The following is a 16,311-nucleotide window of genomic DNA, read 5'->3' as shown; positions in this document are numbered from 1 at the left end:
CATTTTCTGGTCTCTCCTCCCTGTGTACAGACTTTCTCTCCCATCCATCCATCCATCCATACGCCCACTCAAGAAAGCACCGGGAGCAGTGAATGGGCATCAAGTATTCAAATTACAGCTCCAACTGACAAAAAGCCAATTCCACACAAGCCCCCCACGGCACCACCCACCCCATCCATTTATATACAGTGATTACCAGGAGAAGCTAATCGTTACGTCTCTAATTGACTAAATGACTGGACAAAGAGAGAAAGCACAGATATTAGCATTTACCAGCAGGGAAGTCAAGAGGCGCTTGGCCTGCTGAAAGTGCAGAAACTAAACTGCCTGAGGAGATGACAGATCATTATGACAGCCAAGCCCACAAGTGGCTAAAGGATGCACTGCTCATATCTGAGGATGCAGGCGTGGCTGTTGGGCAGAGAGACCTCTTATCTGTGGCGTAAAGTAACTAAGTACATAACTGAGTAAGGTACTTAAGAACAATTTCGAGGTATTTTCTTACTTCTCCTCCACTACATCTCAGAGGCAAATGTTGTACTTTTACTCCACTATAATGATTTGAAAGCTGTGTTTTATTGTTAGTAATAAACACTGTACATCACTTACTTCAGCCCTATATACAGTACATTTCGGCCATTTGAAAATAGCCGATCTGAAATTTTCAAAAGGCTTTAATACCTGTACATAAAACTTGTGGTACTTCAAGTATATTTTGATGACAAATACTTATTTCTTTTCTCTTTTTTGAATTCCGGACTTATTATTTCTGTATTGCAGTATTGATACTTTTACTAAAGTCAAATAATTTAGTAATTTTCCCACCACTGTATCTCCATATTCTAATAAGTAATATAAAATATTTCTCCTGGGCTGATACTGTACATTCAGATTGATGCAACATGGTACATTTAGCTCAAGTCAATAAATTAGAATGATGTCAAAGCAGGCTTCAAAAATGAAATTCATAACGTTATATTTTGAAAGACAAACATAATTCTCGAGAGACAATAATCAGGTGGAACTTGTTACAATGACAAATAAACTCTAATCTATCTAACTCAAATGAACTCTTGAAGGATGCAGACAGTGGTCCTTCTTTCTTTTTGTGTCACATTTGGTTGTTCAAGTCAATGTTGAATATTGTGCCATTCTGCACAATATTCAACATAATATACTGTAGGCCTAAGGGGGGGCTTGGGGGGAGTTTCTTTCTTTTTTTGCTATTGTCTTCTTTTTGGGGGGTTTCCTTGTTTTGGCATGTAAAAAGGAAAATGAATGGGTGTACTTTTAATTACTTTGTTAATTTGACAGGGACAATACAAAAAGAAAGTTATAAAAACATGAAGCTTTTGTATTATATATGGAGTTTCTTGCCGTGGCTAATTTGTGACCCCAGTCCCTGTCAATAAATAAACATTCTCCCCTTTTTGCCACAACGTTCAACTTTTCAACGTATACCTGTTTCCGTGCACATGGGAGGCGCAGAAGGCGTAGCTGTAGTGCAGGAGGGTGGGGTCCACCAAGGAACTGTTCTCGGAGTACTCCATCAGGTCCCTCAGGTAGCTGAGGTGGCGGTGGCAGCCCCGGACCCCGTACCGGGCACAGTACTCATCCAGCACAAACACCTGCCCTGGACTGAACCAGCCCTGTGTGTGGACAACATTAATACATATTCATTAGAGCAGTGGATCTCAACCTTTTCAGGCCATGACCCCCACTATAATCATATTTTACCTGGGGACCCCCCACTCTGACGAGCACTAAGATAACACGGTTCTATTGTGAAAACAGCAGATCTACATGCTCACAACGCCTCGTCACAACGCCTCGCAATACGAGGCGTTGTGAGCATGTAGATCGGCTATTTTCACAATTTCTGTCTTTAATATTTGACAATTTGTCCAATGTTTAGAGTTATTTAGAGGTATTAAAAAGTCCTTAAATTGTCACTTTAGAAATGTGCAGATACCGGCTTCCATACACTTAAACCTTATGTTGGTTTGTTTACTGTCGAGTGAGAAAACAATGTTGCACATTAAGTTAATCATCTGGGGACCCCCCAAAATAATTTGGGGACCCCTCTGGGGGTCCCGACCCACTGCATTAGAGAGCACCAAAGTCTGGTATCATTTACACATCCTGGGTCACTTTTTTGAGCGGTGCAAGCACTAGATACCTCATCCGCCTCTGCAGTTCATTGGAGCGATGTGTAACAACTGGAGGCAGGACGTCCGGGAAAAACAGGGGGATCACTGCCAGTCAAAGTGACAACTGGCCAAACACAGCGCGTCTTTTCCGGGGCTTATCAATTCAACAGAGCTTTATTTGCGTATGTGTGACCGTGGGACGCACGCGGAAGCCATGCAGATTCCATGCAGATTCCCCAGAGCCGATGGAGGCGTCTACCTTTGGTGCAAGCGTTCCCATGCTTGACCGAGTGTGTATGTCCCTATGTATGTATGTCTCTATGTTTGCAGTATACTCATCCTGCAGAATAGGGATACAACGGGCCGGGTATCTGCGGATACCTGACAGGTATTAGCCAAAAATAGGACCTACAGTACAAGCTCAGCTGGGAAAATGGCAGAAAATAGCAGCTCACAAGCAAAACATTTATATGGGTATAAATCAAATGCAATGGGAGTGACACAAAAAAAAATTACCTTTCAATTCTTCTAATGATTTAACGAAAGACATCTGAGGTTAAACAATTAACAATTAATTCGTTGGGCGAATATAAGAAGAAAGAATAACACCAGCTAACGGGGGAAGTGGGGGAGAACAATCAGAAAATCCATCAGTTCATCAGAGGGATTCATCAGTCCATTCATCCCTCGTATAATCACTAAATTAGGCATGAAACTTACATGGCTAATTAGGATTCCTCTCGGAAGAAATAATTAACAAATTAGCACCTCGGCTGAGCCGCCGCCCACCACTTGGCGTGACAGCCGGGTCTCTCCGGGTGATGACGGCCGACCCAGGAGAGATCATGACCGATAGCAGAGAACAGAACACGCTCCAAAATGTGTCTTTAGTCATCCCACAGAATATACACTCCAAATGTGTCTTTAGTCCTAGTCATCCCACCAACACACTCCAAATCACTGTTGAATTTGACAGCACATTTAGATTTAGTTTAGTCATAGTCTTTTGAATAAAATGTCATTCTGTCATATTTTATTTAGTAATCTGAAATGTTTTTTTTTTTTACTCTAGTTTTAGTCGACTAAATCTACAGTTGATTTTGTCGACAAACATGTATTTTGACGGGCCTTGATGCAATGGCGGACTTGGTTGCATACTGAAAATAGCCAATCTATAAGCCAATCTATAAGCTATCTCTAAGCATATTTGGCCATGGACACCCATCTGAAAATGTTTTGTGCCGGGTTAAGCGACGCGCTGTGAGTTTGTATGAGTTTGTTTGTTTGACCCAGTTTTAATTGATTATGTGTGATACCGACAGAATTCTATAAAACATTATTTAAGCCAGGGGCGGGCGACCTTTTCAAGGCACATGATAACTTTTTCCAAGGCTGGCGTGATGATCAGTGTCTGAGGAGTGGGGACTGGGAGACACGTTTTTGATCAGTTCAAATGATCACCTCAGTAGCCTAAATCTGATAACCTGTGATCGTATCTGTATCGATCAAAAAGAGTTGGTTGCCTACCCCTGATTTAAGTGAATTGAAGATGTTCAGGTTATACATGTTGTTCGGAGTGGCCCGAGGCTGAGCCCGCCCCAACAATTACCATACTTTTAGGCCCGAAACGAGACAAACCCGAAAAGGTGTCATTATGCCATCATGCTTAATGTCCTCAAAGTCACACATACAACAAGCTTGGAACTGAACAGATTGGACCAGATAATGGACAAAACATCTTGAAAGCGGACACGTTCACCTATTTTCGACCACCAACTTTTGATTGAGTTTTTCCCATGTCGTTTTTCTTTAACACCGGCTAGGAGGGTCGGACGGCGGCTCACTTTGAGCTGCATCCAACACATCCACTGTCATTTCCTATGGCCTTACCACTAGGCCGCTAAGGGCAGTTGAAATGTAGTTTTTGGGGGTCATCGTTTCTTATCTCTTTTTTTTTCACAGAGCCCGAGGCTCGACCCGGCCCGACTAATTAGCATACATCTTGGGCCCGGCCGGGTCGGGTTCGGACAGAATTTGACAACTCTAAACATTAGCACAATTCACTGCATTGGCTGTAGCAATACACACAATTAAATGAATACAACTCACGACTGCATAGAATGTGAGAGTGAGCGGTGCCTTGTCATTTTCAAGTTAAAAAAAAAAGAAAAGAAAACAAATAGTAGAGGGTCTGCGAACACCCCAGGGGGTCCTTAGAAAAAAGAAAAAAAAAGAGAAAGTTTAACCACTTTAACCCTATTTTGGCAATGCTTTTGGCAATTTAATTTCAAAATTAAAGACTCATAAATCTGAATAAGAACAAGATTTTAAACACATCTTCTCTTATCTGGGTCCCTGAGCATGAAGAATTTTCAGACGGGTGTTGGCAGCCAAAATACATACGACAATTCTGTGGTCCTTGCCACAGACTGTCTGCTCTGAGCTCTCTTTGGCTTGGAGGGGATTTTCAGTTTCTCTCTCTCTCTCTCTCATTCTCCCCGCGTATAGTCTTTGTCTCTGCTTGTGTCAGAGCTATTAATATCACACTACAAAAGGAATAGCACGGAGAGAAACAAGAACCCCCGTCCGCCGCCGCCGTCGTGCTGGCGACAAGTGACAAGATGTTCCTCTGTGACAAACAGATGGCCACCAACTCCAAGTCTTGGCGCTGACCGCTCAATTAGCCGCTAACAAGCCTGACTGCCTCGTTAGCGCCAGGAGACTTGGCCGCCGTTCCCCGCTTGTCCACAAGCATCATCGTTCGTCCGCCGAAGTCCCTCGGAGAATGACACAGGCAAAAGAATTGACGCCCTGTCACCCTGAAATTCCAGCCCTATGGGGCAGCTGCTATTTGCCATTTGAATGACTGAATGACTGCTGAGGTTATTTGATCAAGTAGAAGAGCAATGGTACTGGTAACCTGGGAACCTCTTATCTCCACATCCACAGGTTGTCGATCTGCTACTTTTGCCATTTTTTATTTGGATCCTGAAAAGTACATTTTTGGAGGTTTCCACCCGACAGAGACGACTTGCTATGTCTATAATGCAATTATAAGCAAGCTTATAATGCATTATAATGATATTTGACCATATGAGTCATTATAAGAGGCTTTATAATGTGTTATGATTGCATTATGAGTAATTATGATTGTGTTGCCTGCAATTACACAGTGTTATAAGCCAATCACTTTCATTTATACGGCCTTATAAGTTTTTTTCCCCTCTTTTTTTGAAGAAACAAGCATTTTGCCTTGAATAGTTACCAACGGGCTTCCAAAATACAGTATGTGTCAATATTGAGCAATGTGCCCCAGTGAATTGTACATCTACAAGCGTTTATCCGATTTGGTGAACCGGATAAAACAAAAATCATTAATTTAGAAAAACGCAAACAGCGGAAGCATCATTCCACCACGTTCATTGTCATTTTGTCTTGTGTTTTCTTTTCTCAAGGTCAACCGTTTACGCTTCCATGTGAGAACCAGCGAGCGATTTAGAGCTTCTCTTTTCAACTTCACAGCCATGATATTTCTAATTAATAAAACCATAATTGCTTTTTTTTTTTTGCAGAGAGGGTAACAAATTTAAGTATTCCCGAGTAGTGGAGAGGGTGTGTGTGTGTGTGTGTGTGTGTGTGTGTGTGTGTGTGTGTGTGTGTGTGTGTGTGTGTGTGTGTGTGTGTGTGTGTGTGTGTGTGTGTGTGTGTGCATCCAAATGTGTGGGTGCATGCTTCTGAGTAATTATATTAGAGTTCACCACGATAGCAGCCAGTGATTTTAATGATGATACACTCACAGGTTTTGATACATAAAATATGGATCACAAGAGGACGATATACAATATGACATTTGTTTCTATGTTTTATGTATAATTTAAGGTACACAAAAAAAAGGGAAGGCATTATAAGCGACGACTTCAAACTTACACCTTTTCGGTCTAGTTGTTGTTTTTGTGCCATTTTGTTTTGCCATACGTGAGGCAAGCCAAGGCAGTTTTATTTGCACAGTACATTTCAACAACACAGCAATTCATTGTGCCTTACACAGAACATCATGCTAAGGAAACTAGACCAGGTCAACCTGGTTGTGCCAGACCCCCTGTCTATCATCATCATTTATGACATCATGCCTTTTGTAGGCATGTCATCATCATGTCATCATCATATATACCCTTTATATAGAAAACCCGGACAGACCGACATTTGCTTATGTAGGCCTACCCATTTCATGGGTCTGGCAACAATGATACAACAACATTACAATGTAGTACACATACAATTACAGCACAGTGCAGAAAACCTGCAGTTTTCCAGGAGTTTGTTCCAGATATGTGCTGAATAAAAACCTAAATGGTGCTTTGCATGTTGTGATTTATTTCATTTCATGTTGATCTAAAACGAAGTTCATGAATAGTATTAAAACAGTTAAAAGGGGATTTGCACTATTTACAGTTACAACTGTACATTGTGCAAGTACAGTAACGGCAGGGGAAGCAGCTAAGAACATAAGCAAAAAGTTGAGCTATCCGTTTGCAAAAGTTGGAGTCTGTAGAACCAACCATGTGCTGTGAGACCCCAGGCATGCTTACTCGGTTACTTGTTATGTGAAAGTCCAATGATGTCTGACATCATACATACAATCCCTTTGTGCCCATTTATGGAGATCCCTGTCTGTAGGATCAACTGTGTGCTGCCTGTGAGTCCCCACTCCCCAGACATGCGTCTGTGCTTATCAGTATCTGTCTCTCAGTCCTTGTCCCCTTTTATGGGCATAAACGGGATTCTATTAGTGTGGTTTCAGTGTATCATCTGGGAATCAGATGTAGAGGTCAGCTAGTAGCTACATATATATGGAGATCTAGGAGATGATCCAGTCGTCTCCATGTATGGATATATGTCAACAACATTTAGTTTAAAAGAAACTAAATCGTAAGGGCGTTGTGCTCCTCCTTTAAGAGAGATTTGTTCATAAGCAAAACCCTAAGACCCTAAACAGGCACAATAAGGCACATGTAGGCGCACACACACACGTACACGTACGCGCACGCGCGCACACACACACGCACGCACGCACGCACGCACACACACACACACACGCACACGCACACGCACACGCACACACACACACACACACACACAGCGCTAAAGTGGGTCACGGCGGGGCGAGGGTCAAAGAGTGGCGTGGATTTAAAACAAGAATGAAACCAAGACGGAAGAGAGCTAAATATTGGTCATGGGATATTGTCCAGTTCAGTGGTCAGTCTTTATGATCCCATGACCCCCTCTGTTCTGCTTCACTAGCCAGGCTTCTAGGGAGGGGTCCTGAGATCCCTCCAGACTGCTAGACCCTGGACCCATGCCAATGCCAAGTCAACAGTGGTGGAAGAAGTACCTACCACCGAATAAAACTTGAATAAAAGTATCATTAGCACAATGTTATAAATACTCCTGTTACAAGTAAGTCTGGTATTCAGAATATACTTTAGTAAAAGTGCAAACGTATTGGCATCAAAATGTACTTATTAAAGTACCAAAAGTAGAAAGAATGTCCCTTTCACTAGTTTTCAAATGTATAAAATGACCAAATATCTTTTGAAAAATAGTAGATCTACAATCTACACATTTCAAATGGCCAAAATGTATAAAGGGCTGAAGTGGTTAATGTATGTTTTGTAATAATAATCAAAATATACAAAGTAGTAACTCAAGTTTTCAAATAATAGTTGTCGAGTTAAAAGTACAATATTTGCCTCTGAGATATAGAGGAGTAGAAACATTGGAAATTGGAAATACTCCAGTAAAGTAAAAATTGTACTCAAGTACAGTACTTGAGTAAATGTACTTAGTTACTTTACACCACTGCAAGTCAAATCATCTGTGTTTCATTTAATTCAAGAGTGAACAAATCAAAACCAAATGGACCCGCAGTTCCATTCCTTAACTCTCTGAGCGACAAATGGATAAATTAACTCTGAAAGGATTTTACTGTACGTGCAAAGTGTGTTCATTTAATGCCTAGTTTATACCCTGCTGCGTGCCATGTATTGCACTGAAAATAGTGCCATGTATCGCTCACAACGCATTGCAGCGTGCACACGTTGTGAGCTTATAGATCTGCTATTTTCAGCGTGTGACACGCACGAACCAAGTGTGGTGGTAATCATTCTTTAACTCTTAACGTATAAGGGTCAATGCAGACACTTTTCAACGCGTTGTGAGCTTGTAGATCTGCTATTTTCTGGTAAATGTTCCACCCCAGGATAATGGATTTTTTTTTTTAAGATTTGTTCTTTTCAGGCTTTTTGCCTTTATTAGATAGGTGCAGTAGACTGACAGGAAACGGGAGAGAGACAGGGAGTGACACGCGGCAAAGGCCGTCCGGACCGGGAACCGAACCGGCGATGCCGCAGGCACCGATGCCGAAATGGCAACGCCCAAATGGCATGCGCCTGGTCCAGTAGGCCACCAGGCGCCCCAGGATAATGGATTTTGATTATCGCGATAATATCGTAAATCGCGATTTCTTTTGTCCCAATAATCGTGATATGACATTTTCATATCGTCCCATCCCTAGCTGTCCACTTTAAAACGGCAGGGCTCAAAGTCATTTTGGCCTGCGTGTCGAATACATTTTTTGGGGAGCTCACTCACTCACTCACTCACGATGCAACCAAACCTGGGGCAGGGGAATGGAGTTGCTCTAGTAATTACTGTTGTTGTTGGGTCTCAGGCCCCTTTGTGAATTAAGGTATGACCCCCCCCCTCCTCCTCTCTCTCCATCTATGAGAAGAACCCAACCCACTTCTCAACAGATGTCCCCTCCTAAACCAAGGCACTGCCCTTTTTGTAAAAAGCCCATCTTTCTTTCTTTTTTTGTATAAGGGGCTCAGGTTGAAATACAAAGCCCCCCGTCATTACAAAAGCATCTAGAGAGAATGTTAGACAGGAGGGTCTCTGAATGCATGGAGAGGTCTAATTGCAGAGCTGGCTGGGAAGGCAGGTATACAACATGAAGGAAGCACAGATGTCACCTTACTTAGTGCACATTTCATTTGATTCGTCCACCCAATCTTCTTATTTTGGTAGGGTTAATATTGTATCATGTCCTATTTTATTTAGCCAATGCTAAATCGAAAAACGACACAGATCCTTGGCTCCCTGTTAAGAGGGAAAATATACAGGCTTTCTTAAGGTATGGAAATTATCATCAAGAAGCACATTATTACTTACAACAGAGACATAGTCTTCCAAGGATATGTTTCTGAATTTACTGTTCCAATATCATATACCAGGGGTCTTCAACAGGGGGTCCGGGACCCCTAGGGGGTCCTCAGAGTTACTACAGGGGGTCCTCCAAATCTTTGTGTGATAGGCGTTGTGAGCTTGTAGACCGGCTATTTTTGGCAAAGGGCTTTGGCGGGGGAAAAGAGCAGACTAAGTACAGTGAAAGGTCAAGTTAATTAATTATTGACTGTTCAAGTTATTAAATATCTGAAAACACACATGAATCCAAAATACACTGTTGATCGTGCTGTCAAACAATGAAACTATATCTATGAACAGATTGTGAGGGTCCCTGCTTCATCTCTCTCTCTCTCTCTCAACTGAGGGGTCCTTGGTCTGAAAACGTTGAAGACCCCTGTCATATACCATGTACTGTATGCATATTATATTCTTGAAGTGCTGTTAAACAACGGCTAATAACAGAGTAGTTGTCCCATTTCTAACGACGCTAATACATAAAGCCTTGTCCCATCACACTGGCACGCCGCGACCTTAACAGACCTCTGAGGTCTGTTAAGAAGAACCCCCCCCCCCCCCCCCCCATCTCCCCCTCCTCCTCCATTGAGCAATCACAGCAGTTGTCCCGGGAGTGAGGAGGGGTCATGTTTCTATTTGGAAAGTATTGATTGGAACCGTTTATCCCCTCAGCCAGCGAGTGAGAGAGAGCCCTGAGGCATGTCATGTGTGTATGTATGTATGGGCCCTAGCTACACGCACACCCTGCCCCAGCACACCCAATCCAAGGCACTGGGAAACACTCAGTTAAACCCATTAAGCTGTGTTGATTTTGACAGCATATTTTTATTTAGTTTTAGTCATTGTCGTTTGAATAAAATTCCACTTAGTTTTAGTTACATTTTAGTAATTCCGAGATGTATTAGTTTTAGTCTAATCTTTAGTCCTCTAAATATCATAAGGCTTTAGTCGACTAAATCTGCGGTTGGTTTTGTCGACTAAAAATGTTATTTTGGCAGGCCTTGATGGCGTCGTTATGGCTGATTTTACACTTGCGTGCTGACAATAGCTCTATCTACAAGCTCACAGCGCGCCGCAGCGACGTTGTGAGCTTGTAGATCTGCTATTTTCAGAGCGAGATGTTCTACTAGATCTCTTCTCCACTAGTCCCTCCCTAACAGTTTAGTATCATGTGTCAGTCTCATGTGGTCTATGATGTCAGACATCTATGATGTAAGCTATCTCCATATTTGGGAAAAACTTACATTTTAATTAAAGTCAATGGAGAAAATGTATTCACAAATAAATAAATAAAACCCTATATAAAGTAGCAAAATAGCACGCTAAGCGTCCTGATGAAGCTGGTCGATTTGACATATGGCCCAAGCTGTGGGAGGAGTAGCGCGTCAAACATTTTTTTTCCTTAGGAGAAGATGGAAGATGGAATAAAGTACTATAGTATATTGCCCTGCAGAGGCTACCAGACTAATAAAAACCTCAAAATGATTGTGTATGTGGAGAGGGGCTGGGCGCATGCTGGGACAAGGAAGCCTGTATCTTTCAAATAGACAGTCGCGGTTGGACAATGAATATTTCCTGATTCGACAAGACCCGGGAAGTCTTTTGAATGCTGCGGATGTGCGGATCTGAGCGACACGATTTTTCAAAGGTAGGTGAAAAACGCTCTTTTTGGGCAGTCAATGAGTTAATGGGTCAAGTCAACAACCAGTGGTGCACCAGTAGATGCTCAGATGGACAGTGCATCATCCACATAATCACACACAGTCGCCACAGTACCATCGGTCAATAACCAGGCAGGGACTATAGGGCAGCTATTGATTATTTCAAAACGATTGTTCTCACAATTACTTTTTTTCCCCTTTTCGATTAATCGAGAAGCCCGTTTAAAAAAAATATACATATACGTATACTATGTGTATCATCGAATAGAGTAACCAATCGATATGACAGGTTGTGAACTTGCCATTTTCACAACTATATAGACATTTTTATCTCCACCCTTTCCGTCCGCCGTCCGTCCGTCTGTTAACAGCTAGGCTAACCGAGCGCGGCCATTCTTTGGAGCAGAAGGGCGGGGATACACTAGCCGGAGAATCTCTCCGGGAGTCACCGGCCAATAGCATTTGTTCACCGATCTCTGTGCCTCACAAAGCGTCGCATCGTGAGCTCGTTAGGCAGTATATCTGCTATTTTTCAAAATGTTACATTTTACACATTTGAAAACTTGTGAAACAGAACATTCTGCATAATGAGTATTTACTACTTTTGGTATTTTAAGTACATTTTGATACCAATACTTTTGTACTTTTACTTTAGTAAATCGTTAAAGAACAGGAGCACTTTTTCCACTACTGGTCTTTTTCCCTCACACACCGCTCCTTTCCAAGAAGGTCTTTACCCCTCACATACTGTACATACCAGGCAGGAGAAGGAGTCGTTCATGCGATGCTGCAGTGTGTGTTTCTGCAACATGGTGAACAGAGCGGCGTGATCAAACTGACACGGTGCTGCACTGATGAGCTCCTCCACCCCCTGTCTCTGAGACGGATCCAGACCTACACCAGAGAAAGACACACACACACACACACACACACACACACACACACACACACACACACACACACACACACACACACACACACACACACACACACACACACACACACACACACACACACACACACACACACACACACACACACACACAAACAAGAGAATAAGATAGTGCTTCTCTACGGATCTCGACCAGGGGTGGGCATCTTTGATGATGGAGAGGGCCACTATATTTTCACACTCACTACAGAGGGCCACAATGCATAAAAAGTCAAAAATAGCAAAAATAGCTGATCTACAAGCTCAAAACCTGTCGTACTGCGATGCGTTTTGAGCTTGTAGATCTGCTATGTTTGCTATTTTTAAATTGGAATACGGAATCATTTTTTGCTATTTTTTAATTGGAATCCTGAAAAGTACAAATGCATTTATATGTTCTTATGTTAACTTTATGAACATAAATATAAATACATTGGAGCTAAAAAAAAGACTATTACTAGTCATTACCTACTAATATAGACTGAAGTAATTAATGCGGATAATGTTTGCATGTTTGGAATTGGAACAGCGGAAATCAATAATATATCAGTACTCCGATATTAACCTGTGGGCCGCATTAAGTGAAGGTGGGGGCCGCATGTGGCCTCCGGGCCGCCAGTTGCCCGTGTATGATCTAGACCTACGCAAGAGTAAGACACACACAGAGAGAGAATAAAACCGTGCTTCTCTAACAGATCCAGACCTACATGAGAGTAGGGATGGGACGATAAGCGATATTATCGTTTATCGAGATAAAAAACACCCACGATAATCGTATCGTGGAGATTTAATATATTAGGATATCGTCCTCCGTCATACACTGGGATCAATTCACCTTTTATTTGCAGTGCTGCATATCCGGTACCACTTAAACCCTCTATAATTGGTAAAAGGTACTTATAATATAGTTCACACTTGATACAGTCTTTTTTTCACTCTCTATCAAATGTCTTTGCCAAAAAATTGCTGATCTACATGCTCACAACGCGTCACATCGCCCCCAGGATAATGACTTTTGATTATCGCGATAATATCGTAAATCGCGAATTCTTTTGTCACAATAATCGTGATATGAAATTTTCATATCGTCCCATCCCTACACGAGAGACGCATACAAACAGAGACAGTGCTTCTCTATGACAGACCAAGACCACAGTTTTGTGTTGTTGCCCTTGTCCAAATTAAACTAAAATCAAGTAGCTGCAGCAGCACGCTGAGTAAAATACCTCAAGGTTTTTTGTTGTTGTTCAGTGGCCCAGTGCCTCTCTGTGTTCGTATCAACATGCATGTAAGACAGCCATGTAAACACTCACAGATGCACACGCACACAGTCCATGCCAAGTGCAACGAGGTCTAGACAAATGCACGCGCGCATGCGTGGACACACACACGCACACACGTTTGTATTACTATACTTGTGAGGCCATCAACATTTGAAGACTGCATTGAAAATAGCCGATTGGCTATCTTTCGGGCATTGCCGCACAACTAACGTCTAAAATCCAACCCTAACTAACATCCACCTAAATCCTTTTTTATATAATTGTAAACCTATCAAAAAATATTTTAAATAATAAAACAAAACATGTTCTTGTGAGGAGTAGGAAAATGGTCCTCCTCAAAACGTCTTATTTCTCACTATACTCGCGAGGCCAAGTGCAACGAGGTCTAGACAAACACACGCACACATGCACACGCACAGATTGTTCCAGGCCAGCACCCCCTCCTCCACAGTTAATAGATGAAAGTTGGACTTGACATGGATTAGCAACACTGCTGCCCCCTCAATCAATACTGTCCCTCCCTCCCGATTGGACTTAATCTATATCTCTTTGTCTCGCTCTTTCTTTAGAGTCACCTCCTTCAATGCCTTAGCTTCGTGCCTTTTCTCTCCAAATTACATTAAGGACACCCTCCTTTTTTTTTATGTAACAAATGTCTAAAAAAAATGACCTACATCGAAATTAAAAAAGAGAAAAGAAAAGAAAAAAGAAAGAAAGAAAGAAATGGGGCCAACGGAGCCAAAGGGCAACTGAGAGAGAACAGAAAAAGCATGGTTCTAAAGAAAAGAGATGAGCGTCGATGGCAGAGTTGATTGTACAGATTGCACTTCTGCCGCCTTTTATTTAGTTGTTGACAAAAACGACAGAAAGGCGGCGGAGTGGGAGTGGGGGGGTCGGTCGAGGCATTTGAAACACAAATGCCTTTAAGAATGCACGCTCGCGGGCATGGGGCTTGGGTATACTCGGGCTTTTTTCCTGCATCTGCTGCAGTGCACACAGCGTCGACGCATTATGGACGCATTATTGGGTGGTGAACTGATGATGGGGGCGAGAGCCCGAAGTGGCCGCGTTGTCAGTAAAAAGCTAAAAAAGCTAAAGAAAAGAAAAATCACTAATGCTCGTCTCGGGGAGCGTGAGGCCGCGGGCATCGCAGGCGTGGAATGGAACACTGGGCATTCTTCCTAGCACAGTCTTGAGTCTTTTGTGGGGGCCATGTGTCACGCTAAGAAACTTCCCATCAAACCCAAATGTAAGCCTCCGTCCTACAATGAGCAAAAAGAGACCGAGAGTGTTAGGCTTTTCATGAGAAGACATGGGGAGGAGGGGGGGGGGTGGGATGGTGTTCTCAACTTCAACGCCAGCTATTAACTGGCGTGCATTTGAAAGGACTTGCAAGTGAACTCGAGGTTTTGCATAAGGCCAGCCAGTCTGCTCATATGCCTTCTCCCTTTTCTTTAAGATTTTTCTTCCTTTTTGTGTTTGTTCCTTCACTCCGGCGTCTCTGACATGGCCTTGTGGCCTCGTTACAATCGGCTGTTTAAGCGCCGCGTACATGCAGTGCACTGTTATTTTCACGGCGTGTATGGTTTCAGTCTGCGTGGGCTTCGATGCACTTTCACGCTTTCTTTTTACCTCCCCTCACCGCCACCCCATCTGTTCTTTGCGGTATTCCACTGACATAGAAAATCTCCCGTTGGAAATTGACAGATCGATGTCGCTAAATAAGAATTGCTGCTGTTGACCGAAAAAAATACATGTATCATCATTTATCAGCATCAGCCATTAAACGACGTTGAATCACTGGCTTCTTTCAAAACTGTCCTGAAAAAGCACCCGTCAGAAAACTACAAGTAGAGATAGAATATTAAACCCCAATGAGGGGACACACGCTGCCGCCATTTTTTTTCTTTTTCTCCTTAGTAAATTTTGTAATTTTGTATTTGTTTAAAGTGTTGATATTCTATGAGCTGGTGATGAATTGAATACATAGGTCCTCGGTGGAAGTCCCAAGGACTTTTATAAGGTGTTATCCTTTTAGCCCAAGTGTTTTACTCTATGTCTGTTCCGTTTACATTTCTGTACAATAAAGTATTCAATCAATCAACCAATCAATCAACCAACCAACCAACATCATTTTCTGAGCCTTTGCGCTGATTCGTCGACCACCGTTCCATTCACGCGCGGCGTGTCGTTGCAATGTTTTCCTCAGAGAGCCCTCTCGTGTTCAGAGTGTTGTTGTCAGTTTCACGTACTTACAGCCGAGATGTGGAGATTTGATTTCACAGAGTGCCTGTAGCCAACGGAGGTGGGAACCATTAGCCAAAGCACTGAGAAGTGACAGTGCCAATGGCGTCAGTGCAGCGCAGTCAGCTTTCTTTACACTCCCTGGTTCCACCGTTGAGCTCCAGAGGAGGTGTGAACTGAGCTGCCATTTGAATATACTGTACTGCACTGTTTCACAAACATTGTTATGGGTCTTTTTTTTTTAAACCCATTTAGGCCTAGAATTATTGAATGCTTTAACCAGTGAAAAATAGCAGATATAAAAGCGAGCTTGTAGATCTGCTATTTTTGAAAAAGTCATGAAAATGTGTGCAAATCTTTGAACACATGTATTTTCAAAGCGAACGTTTGTAACTCAAATTTAGCTTCTGGGGAGTCCCTGGAACTAAATATTTTGAGATGCACGTCTGTGGCCAAATACATATAATTTTGGGGGTCCTTCACATGAAAAGGTTTGAGAACCACTGACATAGTAGTCTCTCAAGAACAGACTAGCTGAGCTCCAGTTAAGTGAAAACGACCTTTTCTTTGACGATGGCTGGCCAGATTGTTGACATAGAAACATAGGTTTTTCAAAAGATCTTAGAAGGATTCAAAAGACACTTATAGAATCGGGTCAAAATTCTAATTTTCACGATTTTTCAAAAATAGCAGATCTATAAAAAAAAAACTTAAGAAGCATGGAAAATAGCAGATCTACAAGATCACAATGTATAAATCTGCTATTGTTTTACTATTAGATG

At 42.3% G+C, this 16,311-nt stretch overlaps 1 protein-coding gene across 2 annotated transcripts in view; it reads right to left on the bottom strand.

Annotated features, from left to right (window-relative positions):
• The window catches only part of cadps2 (Ca++-dependent secretion activator 2), a gene marked incomplete at its 3' end in the record, with an annotated part of 155,352 nt that overhangs the window by 71,067 nt on the left and 67,974 nt on the right, over window positions 1-16,311 (bottom strand). For both annotated transcript variants that reach the window (XM_080736548.1, XM_080736549.1), the window contains exons 10-11: window positions 11,829-11,965; window positions 1,462-1,649 (exon numbers count right to left, since the gene is read on the bottom strand). In XM_080736548.1, coding sequence (XP_080592674.1) covers window positions 1,462-1,649; window positions 11,829-11,965 — 325 coding nt within the window. The remainder of the gene's footprint in view (window positions 1-1,461; window positions 1,650-11,828; window positions 11,966-16,311) is intronic.

Source organism: Nannobrachium achirus (assembly GCF_963921795.1).
Source record: "Nannobrachium achirus genome assembly, chromosome: 11".
In the NCBI taxonomy this organism is placed as follows: Eukaryota; Metazoa; Chordata; class Actinopteri; order Myctophiformes; family Myctophidae; genus Nannobrachium; species Nannobrachium achirus.
This window is presented reverse-complemented; position numbering and strand designations above follow the sequence as displayed.